Raw genomic sequence first — 17,683 nt, 5'->3', positions numbered from 1 at the left:
AAAAAAAAAAAAAAAAAAAAAAAAAAAAAAAAAAAAAAAAAGTACAAATAGAGAAAACTACCTCAGTTGACAGGATTCCACCTTTAGGGTTTCTTCAACTTTGACGTCTTACCTGTTGAGTGCACCTTTTGTAGCATCTTGCTTTTCCACGCAAGCTGGGAGGCAGGACGGAGCGGTGTGTGCCTGCGTGACCGTGATGGGCCTCTCTCTAGCATGTTGCGGTTTTATTTTTCATAGACTGACGGGTGATACGAATGTAAAGATCATTGTGTACGTTTAAACATGACAATGAAAACTTAAAATGTAGCTTCCATACTTGTGCATAATTCCAAAGTATTTTATTTTTATCAGTGTTAAATAGCTTTTTGTATAGGCTTCAATCCATTTTTCTGAAGTGTGCTGTTTTTTAATGAAAGTAACTCCAAACTTTTCACGTCCCATGGAACTGCCGTTTACACATCGCAACTTTTTAAACTTTCCGTATTTTTCAAAGTTAACTTTTTTCGAGGGATGAAAATCCCTGCCTGCTAAACGATACTAAACTGTTGTTTAGGCCCTTCTAATTAGGTCCTGAGATTTTATAAAATTCAGCCTGTAGCTTTCTAGGTTCCTCACTAGAGTTGGTTGTACATAAAAATAAAGAATATAAAGTGACCCCACGGTTCTTTTAAATATCTGGATTTTTCCACTGACACATACTTTTGAAAGTATTTTGTTCATGCATACTTTCACCAATAAACTGAAAAAGCCTTTAGCTTCTCGGTAAATGTGAACCATTTGTTTCCTCTTGTGCTTTGGGGGAGGGGACCTTTTAATATACTGTTTGCCTAAATCAAGCAGCCCCCTCTGAATGTTAATTTTTAAATGTCCATCTTTGGTGAACCGTATATCTTGAAAGCAAGATTGCAATGTGCTTAAATTTAAGTGGTGTTTAAAAAGGAGAAAATTCTGGGATTGATTTGTTACTACTGAAGTTCCATTAAGACAAATTGGTAGGACTTTATGTTTTTGATCAGTTAAATAGGTATCAATGGCAATGTATGGAAATTTTTTTCTTCAGACTTGTTCACATATCATTTTGATCCATTCTTATGTGGCATTTGGTGCAATAAACCTTCTGAAGTTATCTTGAACATTTTCCTGGTACTGCCTATGATTTGTTTGTTAGGCTTAATCAGACTTAGACGTCTCATTTCCAGTAATTCATGCTGACACAAGCCCACTGTATATGTCAGTGACTCTCAGCAGGGCTGTTTGGGAAACGTAGGGCCTCTTTGGTGAGCATGGTGATGGGCGAGGGCTCCTGGCACAGGGTGGGCAGGGGCTGAGGGGGATAGGAGAACATCTTGTCACGTGCAGGGCACCCCGGAATGAGGAGTTATCCCACCTCCCGTGTGACTCACAAATACCCTGCTGACATTCTGGGGGGTGAAAGCCTTAGTTTATAATGATCTAAGTTGAGGATTTAATTTTGCGTCACATACAAGCACAACGCATTTCTCTCATGCGCTTACTATACGCTGAATTTTCCAGGAACGCCACTGTTGTATATAAACTGAGGCGAGATTTTACTTTGTAAGGTTTAGGATTTCAGCAAGAACTGACATCCATTTGGAAAACCCTGTTACCCGTAGCTGTGCTCCTCATGAAGTCTGTCACCAGCACAGTGTTGTGTATCATCGCTGCTTGTAGCGGTTGCCTTCGTGGAGGTTCCATCCAGGAGTGAGTATCTGCTTCGTTCATTATATTTTCTAATCTACTAGTGCCCCAATGTCTGTGTATTAAAGTATATGTTAATATAAGTTGTCAAATAGTACAACTAGGGCATTATAGTGGTTTGCTATAAGTTATGTGTGTAAGGTTATTCTGTTGATGAATCTTATGAATTTTATTTTAGGAAAATAAAGGGCATTACAAAATATTTGCTATGAAATGTATCACTGATACATACGGCCTCAGGAAACATATGCTATGAGGTGTAACTTTTGTAGCTACATAAGAGCATACTGAATCCTGTTGTTTGCAGACTACAGGAAGGAGTAATATTAGGTATTGCTAAATCCTTTTTGGATTAAAGGTGAATTTCAAGTGGTTTTCATGTTCCCTTTAAAATCACGCCATTGAGAAAGCCCTGACACACACATACACACCACATTGCTTCTTGGTTCTGTCGGATGCCTGATATACGTCACCTCATTTGATCCTCACACCTGGATGAGGTGGGTATTATGACAGCTAATCTTACGTGTCACCTTGGTTAGGCCACGGTACCCAGATACCTGGTCTAACACCCGTGTGATGTTGCTGTGAAGGCTTTTTAGATGACAGCAACACAGATGAGTCGGCTTTGAGTAAAGCAGGTTACCTTCCATACAGTGGGGCATCTCCCCGGTCAGTTGAAGGACTTCAGAGGAGACAGACTGAGATCCCCTGAAAAAGAGGGAATTCGGCCTCCCCACGGCCTTCACACTCTTGCCTGGGTCTCCAGCCTGCTGGCCTATGTGCAGATTTGGGATCTGCCAGCCTCCACAATCATATGAGCCAATTCCTTAAGAGAAAGCTATCCATCTGTCTGTCTCTATGCATCTGTCCATCCATCCACCACCCATCCATCCATGCATTTGTCCCTTCATTCATTCATGTCCATCTATCTATCTCTACATCAATCCACCCACCCATCCATCCACCCACCCACCCACCCATCCATTTGTCCCTTTATCCATTTCATCTGTCTCTCCATCCATCCATCCGTCCGTCCGTCCATCCATCCATCCATCCGTCCTGTCGCTTCTGTTTCCCTGGAGAACCCTGACTAACATAGGTACTTAAGATATCGGTCCAATGACATCCATGAGGACCCAACAAAGCAGTTGGGAGTCAGAATATCGTCACACCAGGTTATTGGAGGTTGACTTTGAAGCAAAGATCTTTAACATAGAGAAGAGTTCAGACTTCAGAGTTTCCGCTTAGATAAGTCACATAGTCTCTGAACATGGGATGCAAAGGGGGTGCTGGAGAACAGGAAGAGCCTAAATTAGGACAACCTCTGAGACAACAGAGGAGGAGGTACCAGCTCATTCGTGGTGGGAGAGAGGAGATTAATCCCCACTGCTGTGCCTCGCCCTCTGTGTCCCTGGGGGCCTCAGGCCAGCAGTCATCACCCCTTTCTCTCGCCTTCAAGCACTCAGTCTACCGACCTTTCTCCTAGGCCCCTGCCTCCACCCCTCACCTCACAAGGTCAGGTCCGTCAGCCTCCCCTGGCTCCTCCCATGGTTACTGAGGTCTTTCCCCACATCAGTCAGGACCCAGAGCTGCTGAACTTGCACTCTTTGGGTGCCAAGTGCATCACCTGTTCTCCTTGCTCTTTACCTTCTTTCAGTCCTTCCTCATTCTCACCTGAGTTACCAAAATGCCCTCCAAACTCACCTCCCTTTTGTAGCAACACTTCTCACCAGTCTGCCTCCAGGCTGATGTCTAACTAACCTCCCCAAAATGAAAGTTTAATCCTGTCACTTTTGTTTAAAAGTTGGCCCAGGAAAATCCAAGCTCCTCAGCACCTGAGCCCCCTCCTCTGGCCTCAGCACCAGACACCCACCTCTGCAGGCTGCTGGTTACCTAAGGGCGCTAGCTGATCACTGCCTGTGCCCTGTCAATCCTTCGTCCTGGTTTCCCACTCCCTTTTGCTCCATCAAGGCCCCCCTGTTCTGGCGCAAAATGCAGCTCGGGGCAAATCCTCCAGCGCCTTGCTACTCGGCATCCCTGGATCAACCAGAGCTGCCTCACCCGGGAGCTTGACGGATGTGCAGAATCTCAAACCCTGTCCCAGACCGACTGAACCAGGATCTCACCTTAATACGAGCCCCAGATGACACATATGCACATTAAAATCTTGAGAATCACTACTCCCACACCCAGTGTGAGTGAGTGGGTGAGGGAAAGAACATATCAATTACTGAGATTATGTCCATGTTTTGGAAGCAAGGGGGGCAAGGAAGATATTTGCAAGCAAAGAAATGAAATAGAAATGGATCACGATGTTGAAACTGTCTCACACACACATACATTTCACAACACTTAAGTAGCTGTTATTTATGTGGAGAAAAAAAGGTCAACCAAAAGAAGGGAAAACAAATGTAATAGAAGATAGAACTTCAGAGACACTTTGTGACTTAAAAGAAGAAATTTGGGGAAATGTAGAAAGACAGTTTAGAAATTTGCCCAATTGATTTCCAAAATCATTTCTAAGAGCATTTCGGGTAATGTATACAAGAATTATACATACTGTTAAATACCATAAATTGCACTTCTAGAAAGTTTTAGAAACTTTCAGAAATTAATCTCTAAACTTAGGTTTATAAGAATAAATCCAAACTCAACAACGTGAATATAAAATATCCCCATTTTAAACTATCTATCTCGATGAGAAAGCATTGTGATATTGTGGGTTGGTTTATGTGTTTAAAGTTTTCCCCAAACCCCCCAATACCACTGGCAAAGTTTTGTTTTTCCAAGGCTGCTTCCAGTGCATGGTTCTGATTCTCGCAGCACGAGGATGGCAGATGGGCTGCATCTCAGGTGAGTACAGTAACAGGAGCCACGCATAGGTGGCTGGTGTGAGGCTTACGCTGGAAGCTTGAATTTATCATTTGCTCCAAATTATCTTCTCCGAAGAGAATTTATGCAAAGTGGGGGGGGGAGGGCTTGAGTACTTAGTGAAGTGTCAGCCACGAGAACCCTGTGGGATGATCCAAAGGATGGACTTGGGTAACAAGTTTCTAAGGTTCTCTCTGGAATTAAGAAGAAAGCCGGTGCGCGGGTGCGCCGCGTTGCGGGGCAGCCGACGCAGGCAGAAGCGAGCGTCCCGGGGACGGCCGGTCGGCGGCGCGCGGAGCGGGCAGCGGGATTGGCTGCGGCACTCGCGTGTCAAGGGGTTGCTAGGCTTCGGTCGCGCGCCCCGCCCTCGCGCTCCCTCACCGCCCGGTACGTGCTCGCGCCGAGGCTGCTGTGCGGCGCTAGAGCTCCTCGGTTTAAAAAAGAAAGAAAGCCTAAGCTGATAAAAAAGTTTATTTTGAATGATACAGTATTTTGTTTATCTCTGAAAGGGAAGAGGTGTAACCAAGTGATCAGTTACCCTCACCAATGATGAGTTAAACTCACGTCAAGTGCCTCTTTGATGTGATACCCTGAGGATGACACGGCATCACTCACCTTGGGATTCCTGCCCAAAACACATCACCCGAGGAAATAGCAGGTAAACCTGAATTAAGAGGTATTCTACAGAACTGGTCTGAATTGTTCAAGAATGTCAGTGTCATGAAAGACCAGGACTGAGGAGCTGTTCCTAATTGAAGGAGACTAGTGAGGTCTGAGGACTAAACGTAATACCTGGTCCCGGATAGGATCCTGGATCAGGAAAAGTGACAAAGGACATCGTTGGGTCAATTAATAAAATTTGCTTATAAACTATAGATTAGGTAATATTGTATCAGTGCTAAATTTCCTGGATCTTATCATTGTACCATGGTTATGTGCGAGAATGTCCTTGTTCTTAGGCAATGCACCATGAATATTTAGGGGTAAAGCAAAACCACGTCTGCAACTTACCTTCAAATGGTTCAGTAAAAACCAGTGTCTGTGTGTGTGTGTGTGTGTGTGTGTGTGTGTGTGTGTGTGTGTAGAAAGAATGCATTAGAATAAAATGAACTGATGATTCTGAGTGACGAGTGTATCAGTTCACTTAGTACTGTTCTTGTGCTCCTGTAAATTTGAAACCATTTCAAAATCAGCCTTTTAACGGATTTTTTTTAATGCACAAAGACATCTCAATTGGATTTAGTGAATGATAGATAGTAGGAGGAATTTGGGACGGTTTAATCCATGAGCTCTCTAATCCTACACAGAATTAGTTCAGGTGGAAAATAACTAATCCAAGACTCCTTTACACACACTGCAATAAATCTCACGTGGACCCAGCTCAAAATTCAGACCACATAGGAATGTCAGCAGCTGAACGCTACCTTCTTCAATACAGAGCATCCCTGGGGCAGGACCTACCAAGGAGGACGTCCACGGCTCCTCGCAGAGTGTTTCAGATGGATATACAATTAACTGTCAAACAGACATCTCCTGATGAACAGATCTCTGGCGACAGAGGGTAAGCAATATTCTAGGGCAGTGGGAAGATTCTCCAGCGCAGCAAGGAGCCTCTCTCCATGTAGGGAACAGCAGTCTCTGAGTGTATTCCCTTTTCTATCATGGAAGCTTGTTGTCACACTCAATATTGAAACGCTGGATGACTACAGAGTGGATTCGCTCTGGTATTTATGCAGAAGGACCTCAGGAAATAGTTGTTCGTTTGAATACATGCTTACACACTCTTCACTTGAGTCTCATGAAAACTCTACAAAATATTCAGGACAGATACTAACATCCCCATTTTACTAATGAAAAAACCCACATCGGGAAATATGCAACTTGTTCAAGATTCCATACATAGTAATGGGGAAAAAAACCTTGAATTTGAACTGGTATACTCTTACTCTGCTAGGCAGTCTGTGGGGTGTTTTTATTTTTTTTAATAAATTTATTTACTTATTTATTTATTTATATCTTTGGCTGTGTTGGGTCTTCATTGCTGCGCGTGGGCTTTCTCTAGTTGCGGCGAGTGGGGGCTGCTCTTTGTTGCAGTGCGCGGGCTTCTCATTGCGGTGGCTTCTCTTGTTGCAGAGCACGGGCTCTAGGTGCGCGGGCCTCAGTAGTTGTGGCACGTGGGGTCAGTAGTTGTGGCTCGCGGGCTCAGTAGTTGTGGCTTGCGGGCTCAGTAGTTGTGGTTCGTGGGCTCTAGAGCACAGGCTCAGCAGTTGTGGCGCACGGGCTTAGTTGCTTCGTGGCATGTGGGATCTTCCCGGACCAGGGCTCCAACCCGTGTCCCCTGCATTGGTGGGCAGATTCTTAACCACTGCGCCACCAGGGAAGCCCTGTCTGTGGGGTTTTAAGAAGCGTTATAGAGTTACCTCCATCTCACAGACTGAGAGTTTTCTCAGGTTTTGGAAACCGAGCAGATGGCTGTGCTCTCCAGGTTAAACCATGTGATAAATAAGCGGTTCTAAGGACTGAGCCCCACACCTCCTGTTTTCTGTAGCTATAAAATGGGAATAATACCCACCCAGTCACTATACAGACATCACTGTGGAAATCCAATATGAATTACAAAACGTTCTGATAGGTTGAAAGGAGCTACAGTATTGCTATTAAATAGCATTCTCTAATTCACACGTTAAAACAGCTTGACTTTTTCTGTGATGGTTCCGAAAAGCAAATGATTGTACCTCCTGCTCTTCTGGTAGCTTTGGCAGCTTAGGTGGTCTGGAAACTCTTGGCAATGCTGCCTGGCTCTGCCGAAGGAGGATGGCCCGTTTGGAGTTTCTTTGATTGGTGTCCTCATAATCACCCATATGCCAGGCAATAAAACCACGACTGAAGCTTTCTTCTGCATCCATAATAGAAGGATTCGGTTGCCTGAAATAGGAACAAATCGGTTGGTTCTCAAATTGGAGAATTGTTAGAAATAAGGCTACCAGTTTTCAGATAGCTGAGATTTGTCTGCGTCTGTTGTGACTGTGATGATTTCTAGCCACGGAGCTTGGGAAGGCTAAGGCCCTGAGCCCTCAGCCAGTGTCCTGAGAAGCTTCTGGACTCTGCCTCTCCACTCCCCTAGACATCCAGCTGCTGGAGATGCAGGGAACTTACCTGCCCAGGTGGACTTTTCTCCAGGAAGCTTGTTGATGATATCACCCTGGTACCACGACTGCTCCTGGCATCCTTTAGAGCCGAGTAGGCAAGATGCTGGGGATTTGGGGGCAGGCCGAGGCCCTGAGTTCTCCTGCAGGACACGCCTGTCGGGTTTGAGACTTCGGGAGATTCAGGGAAAAGCCAGCTTGGCGATGACAGAATCTGACTTTGGACAGTGCGTGGGAGGAAAGATCCAGGCTTCACTCTCTTTCCCCAGTGAAATCACGGTCTCCGTTCCAACTCCCCTTAATTGGAATATTATCCGAGGACGGCTTCCCCATGGTAACGGGCCAGGTCTGGGGGAAAGGACCAGAAGGATCGTAGGATAAGGATTTGCCGTCTCTTGTGGAAGGCTGTTGTCACCCAAGAGAGCTCGTGGGGCTTCTTACCTTCTTACCTTCACGTAAGCAGCAGACCTTCATTCTGTTTTATGGCCAAGTAATCTTCCATTTTGTTTATCTGTTCACCAGTGGATGGATGTTTGGGTTGTTTCCACCTTTTTTTCTACCTAGGACTGGAATTGTGGGGTTGTATGGTAATTCTATGCTTAGCTTTTTGAGAAACCACTAAACTGTCTTCCATAATGGCTTCACCATTTTACACTAACACCAGCAGCGTAGGAGGGTTCCAATCTCTACACATCCTCATCAACGCCTGTTCTTGCCTCTTTTTTATTTTACCATCCACGTGTGAAGCAGTATCTCACGTGGTTTTCATCTGCATTTTTCTCTAATAACGAATTATGTTAAACATCTTTCCATGGGTTTATTGACCACTTGTACATCTTTTTTGGAAAGCTGTCTATTCATATCTTTTGCTGCATAATTTTATGCAGTTGTCTTTTAAATCATATAGGAATAAAAGAGTTAAAAACCAAAATACATTAATCCTGACTTTTAAATTTACCTATGCGGTTACCTTTACCACTGGCTTGTTAATTATTTTGTGCATTTGAGTTACTGTTTATTGTCCTTTCGTTTCAACCTGGAGGACTCCCTTTAGCATTTAGCGTAGGGCAGGTCTGCTAGGGACAAAATTCTCTCAGTTTTTTATCTGTAATGTCTTAATTTCTCCTTCATTTTTGAAGGATAGTTTTGCTGGATGTAGAATTTTTTGGTTAACTTGTTTTTCTTTCAGCACATTGAATATATCATCCCACTGCTTTCTGGCTTTCGTTATTTCTGCTGAGAATTTAGCCGTTAATCTTGAAGATCCCTTGTATACAGTGACTCATTTTTCTTCTGCTGCTTTCAAGATCCTCTCTTTGTCTTTGCCATTTGACCGTCTGACTATGATGTATCTGAGTGTGGGTCTCTGAGCTTGTCTTACTTGGGAGTTTGTTGAGCTTCTTGAATGTGTCAGTTACTGTTTTTCATCAAATTTGGGATGTGCTTCTGGCCATTGCTTCAAATATTCCTTCTGCCCCTTTCTCTCTTCCTCTTTTTCTTCTGGGATTCCCATGATGCTATGTTGGTACACAGTCTCAGAGCTCTGTTCCTTGTGCATTTTTAAAAAATTCTTTTTTCTTTCCATTTCTCAGAATGTATAATCTCAGTTGATCTATATTTAAGTACACTGATTCTTTTCTGATAGCTCAAACCTGCTATTAAGCTCCCACTGTGAATTTTTTTATTTCAGTTATTGTACTTTTCAACTCCAGAATTTCTACTTTTTTATATGTATGATTTCTATCTCTTTATTGATATTGTTTGTCAAGATCTTCTTCTCATACTTTCCTTTAATATTTTAGACATGGTTTCTGTGAGGGGAGGGTCCAAGTTCAGTCCATCCCTTCCCTTCTGTTCCCAAGAAGCTCTCTGTGCTCAGTACAGGACATGCTGGCAAGCTCACAAGTCGCACTGCATGAAAAGAGCTCAGAGCGCAGTCAGTACGTACCTGTTCCCTTTATCTTGAGCATGTGTAAACTTTCTCAGAACCGCTTAGCTATGCATGCGTAAATGGCCCATAGGTACATCCCCAACTTTGTGTATTTCAGACTCTAAGGGGTAAGAGTTGGGGTCCTTCTACTGTGGCACAAAGTGAGGTGAATGCAGCCACGCTGCCCACTGCAGCTGCCAAGTGGACCCACGAGCCATGGGGGTCTGCCACACTGCAAGGAGATGGATCTTGTGTACTCTCTCCTCTTGAGGTAGGTAAACAATGTACCACTTGAGCCTGGATGCCTGTTGTCTGCTCTCAGTGACCTTGAGTCATGCACTGGTCACTTCCCTGGCTGGCACTTACCTGCCTGTTAACTTTGGCCACGCTCACGTTCTATTCTATCCTCTGGCACAGCCTAACCACCTACGGAAGCAGTTTCCCTTAGTATTTTGAGCACATTGGAAATAGCTGACTTAAAGTCTCTGTCAGCTAAATATATCTGTGCTTCCTTGGAGACAGTTTCTATTGACCGCTTTCTTTCCCTGTGTATCAGCCATACTTTCCTGTTCCTTTGTTTGTCTCATAATTTTTCTGTTGATAAACTGACATTAGAAATAATATACTGTGCCAATTGTGGAAATGAGATTTTCTCATTGTTGTTGTTCCTGCTTGCTTTTTGGTTTTTTTTTCCCCCTTTGTTGTTGTTTTTTGCTGCTTTTTGTTTGTTTTCTTCGGTGGTGGTGGTGATGTTGCTGTTGTTTACTTTCCTGGACTAATTGTTTAAAGTCTGTCATGTGTGCCCCCTGAATTTTCTGCTTGGTCAGCTTAGTGGTCAGCTAATGATTGGACAGAAATCTCCTTAAATGCCTCAAATCCATGTGTTTTCTGGTCTTTGTGTCTAGGCGTACCTTCAATGCCCCAGCAGACAGTTTACAACTGTGCCTTAGCCTTAGTTTCCTGCTTTCATGGAGCTTCAAGGTCAGCCAAAGGCCAGAGATTAGGACCTCCTGGGGCCTTGCCTGGGCATGTGCACAGCACTGCACGTGTGCACAGCCTTCTAGATTTCTAGGCATATGTTAGAGCTTTTTGAAATCCTCTAGAGACATGTCATTTCTCAGTTTTTTCCTTAAAGATTTTTGGTCAGCTTCTTGTTTGCCCCAACTTGTATTGCCGTCCTCCCCGCAGGCGACTGTGGTATTAAATGATTGTTGTTTTTGACGGGTGCTTGTGAGATAGAGACGTTCACACAGAGTCAGGTCAAATAATGACAAGCCCTGAGAATGGAGATTTTCCAGGGATTTTCAAGACAGATCGAATAACGAAACAAAACAAAAAGGATAATCTACTGAATGGGAGAAAATATCTGCACATGATATGACCAATAAGGGATTAATATCCATCATATATAAACAGCTCACACAACTCAACATCAAAAAACAAACAACCTGATTAAAAAATGGGCAGAAGACCTGAATAGACATTTTTCTAAAGAGGAAATGCAGATGGTCAAAAGATATATGAAAAGATGGTCAACATCTCTAATCATCAGGGAAATGTAAATCAAAACCACAATGAAATATCACCTCACACCTGTCAGAATGGCCATGATTAAAAAGAACACGCTAATAAAGATGTTAAAAAAAGAACACAAATAACAAATGCTGACAAGGATGTGGAGCAAAGGGAACACTGGTACACTGTTGGTGGGAATGTAAATGGGTGCAGCCACTATGCAAAACAGTGTGGCGGTTCCTCAAAAAACTAAAAATAGAGCTACCATAGGACTCAGCAATTCCACTCCTGGGCATATATCTGGAGAAAACTATGATTCAAAAAGATACATGCACCCCACTGTTCATAGCAGCATTGTTTACAATAGTCAAGGTATGGAAGCAGCCTAAGTGTCCATTGATAGATGAATGGATTAAGATGTGGTGTATATATACAATGGAATATTACTCAGCCATAAAAAAGAACGAAATGTTGCCATTTGTGACAACATGGATGGACTTGGAGGGCATTATGCTCGGTGAAATAAGTCAGACAAAGACAAATGCTATCTGATATCACTTATATGTGGAATCTAAAAAAATACAAGAAATTAGTGAATATAACAAAAAAGAAGGAGACTCACAGATGTAGAGAACAGACTAGTGGTTACCAGTGGGGAGAAAGGGAAGAGGCAATACAGAGGTCGGGGTGGGGGGAGTGGGAGGTACAAACTATTAGGTGTAAGGTGGGCTCAAGGGTGTACGTTCAACACGGAGAATATGGCCAATATTTTGTAATAACTGTAAATGGAAATTAACTTTTTAAATTGTATAAAAAATTTAAAAATTAAAGTTAAAAAAGATAAAGAGCTGGAGTTGGGATTTGAACCCAACCAGTTACACACACACAGACACAAGATCAAATACAACACTTCTCTGAGTAGGAAGCTTTTCAAGGCGCTTCAAACTCGTGTTTCCCCTTCAGTGACTGGTCAGCTGCTAGTTTTCACAGCTACCATGGTTGTGAGGCTATTGGTTTTTTCAGGGCTACCTTGAAGCTGGAAAGAGAGGATGGGAATACAGCAGTTTTAATTTAAATTTAAAATGTCACAAAGATCGTGTTTCTAAGATTTAGCCATTTTTCTTAAATATGTGCTCCATGGATTACTGAAAGCATTTGTGCATTCATTTCCAATGTTTGGAAAAAGGTGATTTTGACAATTTTTGCCACTGCTCTTATTCCTTTTATGGAGGAAATATTTTTGGAGGTCCTTACTGCACCATTCCTGAAGTGGTTTCCAAACTGAATTATTTTAAAATGAAACAAAGCCTCACTATTTAAGGAAAGATTGTCTGTACCTGCTGTTTCCACTCCATTTGCCCCTGCTCCAAGTGCTGCTTGGTGTTGCCTTTACGTCATCGTGATGGTTCTGACCCCAGCTGACAGCAGCCTCCTTCCTGAGATCGTCACCTCTTTTCAGGCTTTCTAGTAAGACTTCCAAGAAGCATTCGTGATTGTGGACACTGTCCTCCTCCTGGCTTTCTACTGGGCTTTCAAAGCTCTTTTCTTTCTGTCTCTCCTCTTACTTCTCATATTACTTCCTCTACTTTTCTTCTGGAATAATCTTTCATTCTTTTGGCTCCTTTATCACTGGTATTCCCCAGGATTCCATCCTTGATTCTCATCTCCCAATATACAACCACCCATCTCCAAACCGGGAAATAGCCTTTCCGTCTGAGGATCCAACCAACATCAATATACTTATGTGTAAATTTTTTACTTCCAGCTCTAAAAATCTAAGTGCAGATCCCCAGCTTCTCACTGAACGTAGTACCAGGAATCTCATTACTAATAATGACAACTGTTTCTAGCATTCATTGAGATACATGAGGCTCCAGACACTATGCTAGTTGCTTGATACGTGTTACCTCTCTCTAATCTTTATTACAGTCCAACGTGAGAGATGTCATTTCCTGCTTTTTACCTCTGAAGTTAGACTAAGTAGTTTATCCAAGATCAAACAGTTAAAAAGCAATAGAGCTGGGATCTGCACTCAGAGTTGTCTGATTCTAAACGTATATAATTGCCTCATCTGTAAAATGGGGGTCATATTATAATACCTACTCTTTATAAGGACTAAATGAGTCAATACCTAGAAAGCACTTAGTATCTGGCCTATAGTAAAAATTCAATAAAATGTTGGCCATTTGTATTTTTATTACAGGATGCTGCCTCTCAACTCATCTTTCCATCTCCCTATTTTCTCTCTTCCCCCAAATAGACCCTATTCTTCCTGCGTTCCCTTTTTCGTTCAATGCCAGCCACCCCCAGAGAGGCACGTCAGAACTGCCTTGGACTTGCACATCTGCTCCACCCACCCACATTTTGTTGGTTGCCAAGCCTCGTGGAACCTTTCTCTGAACGACCTCAACATGCCCGTCTCTCACTCGGCTCCCATCGGTGTGATTATTCCAATTTTGCTTAACGTGCCTTTCTTCTTCGGGCTCTCCTTTCTCTGCTCTACCCACTCAGCGAACAGTTTTCAACAGCTATTACGTGCCATGTATTCCTTCTGTCACAGAGATTTAATGATATCGCTTCCTTACTTAAAAATTTAAAACAACGCTTCGTCGCCTACAGAACTAAGCACAAAACCTTCGCCGGGAATTCGAAACACTGCACCATCCGGCCCCTGTACCGCATCCCAGTCTCACCTCCTGTCACACCCCAAACCAGCGCCCTATGCTTCAGCCACGCGACGGTCTTCCCTCTGCACACCAGAAAGGCTCACTCCTCTGAGCCTTTTTTTTTTTTTTTTTATGGTGTGATTGCTTTTATGTAAAGAATAATAGGTTGGTATACTCATATTTTTTCACAAGTACGATACGTACAAAACTTAAAGGAAAGAAATTGACGGGGGTGGGGTGAAGAGATTCAGCTGTTCATTTTACTCCTTTGGGTATTGTCTGAATTTTCCTACCAAACACATCTATTAGTACCATTTATATTTTTTTAACAGCTTTATTGGAGTATAATTGCTTCACAATGGTGTGTTAGTTTCTGCTGTATAACAAAGTGAATCAGCTATACGTACACATATATCCCAATATCCCCTCCCTCTTGAGTCTCCCTCCCACCCTCCCTAACCCACCCCTCTAGGTGGTCACAAAGCACCGAGCTGATCTCCCTGTGCTATGCGGCTGCTTCCCACTAGCTATCTATTTTACGTTTGGCAGTGTATATATATGTCCATGCCACTCTCTCACTTCGTCCCAGCTTACCCTTCCCCCTCCCCGTGTCCTCAAGTCCATTCCCTACGTCTGTGTCTCTATTCCTGTCCTGCCCCTAGGTTCTTCAGAACCTTTATTTTTTGTTTTTTTTTGATTCCACATATATGTGTGTTAGCATATGGTATTTGTTTTTCTCTTTCTGACTTAGTTCACTCTGTATGACAGCCTCTTCCTTATGGACGGGACTGCTTCCCTGGTTCCACCTCCAGGCTCACCTTTTGATTTCCCACCCAGCCTTAAAAATGCAGCTCAAGCTACCCCTCCTACAGAACATTCCTGATTGGCTATCTGACCTTCAACACTGTTCACACATTGTTCACTCCTACTTTACTTGGCGTCTTATTGAAAGGGAAGGAACCCTGTCGTACTTTTTTGGGTCTTCAGTGTCTAGCAGAGTTCCTGACATAGAACACGTTTCCAGTCGAGTTTGCTTGCTTCTCTCAAGGTACCCAAAGATGGTCTGTTGTTACCTCAAGGCAGAGAGCCTGTGACTGCATGGGTTGGAGGGTTTGCAGAGATGGGATTGAGTTCAAGTTCACACTCTCTTTTGCTAGTTGAATTTTTTTAAATGTGAACTTGTAATTTCTTTTTTATAATAAAAGATGTTTAAATGTTCCTTAAAAACTGTTGGTTGTTTGGAAAATGATCAAAATTTCCCTAGCAGACTGGACAACACAGAAATAGGGTCAGAAGATAAAATAGACTCCAGCACCGAGTTAGGAAATGACTGGCTGGGACTTGCTTATATAACTATCTAAAACCGATGGGACGAAATGAACTTTGATGTTGACACTTGTGCCAGAAAACATACTCTGGGTGGCTGACGAGCAGCCCTTTGAGGGCAGTGCTCTGCTTGGTCTTCTGGGTTCCCAGCTTTTTGTGTGAGCTGGGCCCGCAGGAGACTCCAGGGCAGCCACCTGGATTCATGACCCGACCATTCAATGAACTCTCAGTCTGTTGGCAAAATACAGCTTGAATTAGTATGTTTACTTAAACTGATCAGAGCAGCTGACTCTTCTGAAGATTGACCTCCCGACAACAGTCTTGTCCAGGAGCAAAGCCTTTTCTACTGTTTGGCCATCTGGGTTCCCTCTGGTCGAGTGAAAATTGTTCTAATAAGTGGTAAAATTACTGTCTTTTGGATTCCAAAGTTAAGGAAACAAATCGCTAACTGTTTAAGCCCCAGTGAGTCAGTCTGGTTGCCTTATACATACCTGGCGACAGTTGTTCACGAGAGTTTCAATAGAGAAAGATGTGGAAACTTCCCTGCTGGGCTCAGCATTTTCCTTGCAGCATCGTAAAGTGATGTAACCCTGTGCATTTCTAGCCTGTGAAGAGGCCTGGGGCTGTATCTGTATAGCGACTTAAAAGCACCACTACTTATTTCGCCAGCAAGCTAGCTCCCCTAAATGTTTGCTTTCTTGCGGGGTCATTGATTTCTGCTCTTTCCATTTCCGGAAGTACTCAAAAGCCATTGATGGCACAATGGAAACTTTTGAGAAACACATTCCGAAACCGTTTGGCAGGATCCTTGCTTTCTTGGACAACAGGCCTTCTATAGAACATTTGCAGGAAAATAAGACCCCGGTTTTTTAAAGATCTCTGCATTTACGGTATAGTCCATCCACACCTAAAGTCAGAGTCTGCCAAGGATACAATTAGGGCTTTTTCATGATGTTTAAAACTGTGCTTTTCTCTTCTGAACTGGCCTTCTACATTGATGGAGCGGGCGTTACTGCTGACACTGGCAGCCACGTATGTCCAGTGATTTCGGAGACAGACAACAGCCAGAACCCAGGGTTCCTCCCGAGCACACAGTCGGGAGAGGCCATATAAAGCATCATCCCCTGAGCCTTCTCAAGAGAACTTATCTTGGAGGGGTGGTGCCACAGAGGCGGACCTGGGGAGATTGGGGCGGCTGCAGGTCGGTGTTAGCTGGGTCATCATTTAGTTAAGTCAGACCTCATTTCTTACCCATTGACCTTCCTCCTCTCCCTGCCCTAGAGAATCATACGTGATGCCCTAGAGAATCATACGTGAGGACGTTGCATCTTACTTTCAAAAGACACCGTGTTAATCCTCGGGTAACAATTACTTGATCCTGGATCAGCAGCTGTCATGGAGATGATTAAAAAGCATGAAATTATCTTGATGTTTCACGTTTGGACAAAGTGAGTGCACGACTATATTTAGCAATTTTTAAAATATAACTTTTAATGCAACTGGAATTTATCCTAGGTTATTTGTTGCGCAGGATATTCTTGTTGAGTGGAAAGAGAAAGAGACTTATTTAAAAAGCTAATTCTTGGGCTTCTCTGGTGGCGCGGTGGTTGAGAGTCTGCCTGCCGATGCAGGGGACACGGGTTCGTGCCCCGGTCCGGGAAGATCCCACATGCCGCGGAGCGGCTGCATGGCATGGCCGCTGAGCCTGCGCATCCGGAGCCTGTGCTCCGCAGCGGGAGAGGACGCAACAGTGAGAAGTCCACATACAGCAAAAAAAAAAAAAAAAAGCTAATTCTTAGTAATTCATACCCAAAGCTGCCTATAAAGACTTGTCTACAAGATGCTGACCTTCCTTCTTTAATGTGCAGTCTTCAAGATGCTGGGAAAATCAAGGTTCTACCTCTGAGTGATAACTTAACCAGTTTACAATAAAGGTCCAAGGTTAAATGTAACTGAGTGATTAGGGCAATGTGTGGTGATGTACAGCCTCAAAGATGCAGAAGCCGCCTGCATGATTGGTCAAGTCTTCAGACAACAAGAGTCTGAACCCGAGTTTTTTGAACAGAGATTAGTATGTGTTCATCCGCGTCCCAGGTCCCTGGAGACCACGCAGAAGGCTAAGAGCGTATGTAAGATAGATACATGGCACCGGACCAAATCATCAGTGCATGAATCCACAATTGCTTATTTACCTCTGTACCTGTCAACAGCTACTAAGAAGTTATTTGATTGCAATAATCCGCGTCCCAGGTCCCTGGAGACCACGCAGAAGGCTAAGAGCGTATGTAAGATAGATACATGGCACCGGACCAAATCATCAGTGCATGAATCCACAATTGCTTATTTACCTCTGTACCTGTCAACAGCTACTAAGAAGTTATTTGATTGCAATAAACTTCCAATGTTAATCATTCATGATGAAATGCAGAAGAACATTTTTTTTTTTTTTTTTTTGCAGTACGTGAGCCTCTCACTGCTGTGGCCTCTCCCGTTGCGGGGGCCAGGCT

At 43.4% G+C, this 17,683-nt stretch overlaps 1 protein-coding gene across 1 annotated transcript in view; it reads right to left on the bottom strand.

Moving 5' to 3' along the window:
• SPMIP2 (sperm microtubule inner protein 2) overlaps nt 1-17,683 on the bottom strand; it is a 67,755-nt gene that overhangs the window by 2,035 nt on the left and 48,037 nt on the right. Inside the window, 1 exon segment of the mRNA XM_007472301.1 lies at nt 7,329-7,518. Coding sequence (XP_007472363.1) covers nt 7,329-7,518 — 190 coding nt within the window.

This window comes from Lipotes vexillifer, unplaced genomic scaffold (assembly GCF_000442215.2).
Source record: "Lipotes vexillifer unplaced genomic scaffold, Lipotes_vexillifer_v1.1 scaffold1862, whole genome shotgun sequence".
Lineage (NCBI taxonomy): Eukaryota > Metazoa > Chordata > Mammalia > Artiodactyla > Lipotidae > Lipotes > Lipotes vexillifer.
This window is presented reverse-complemented; position numbering and strand designations above follow the sequence as displayed.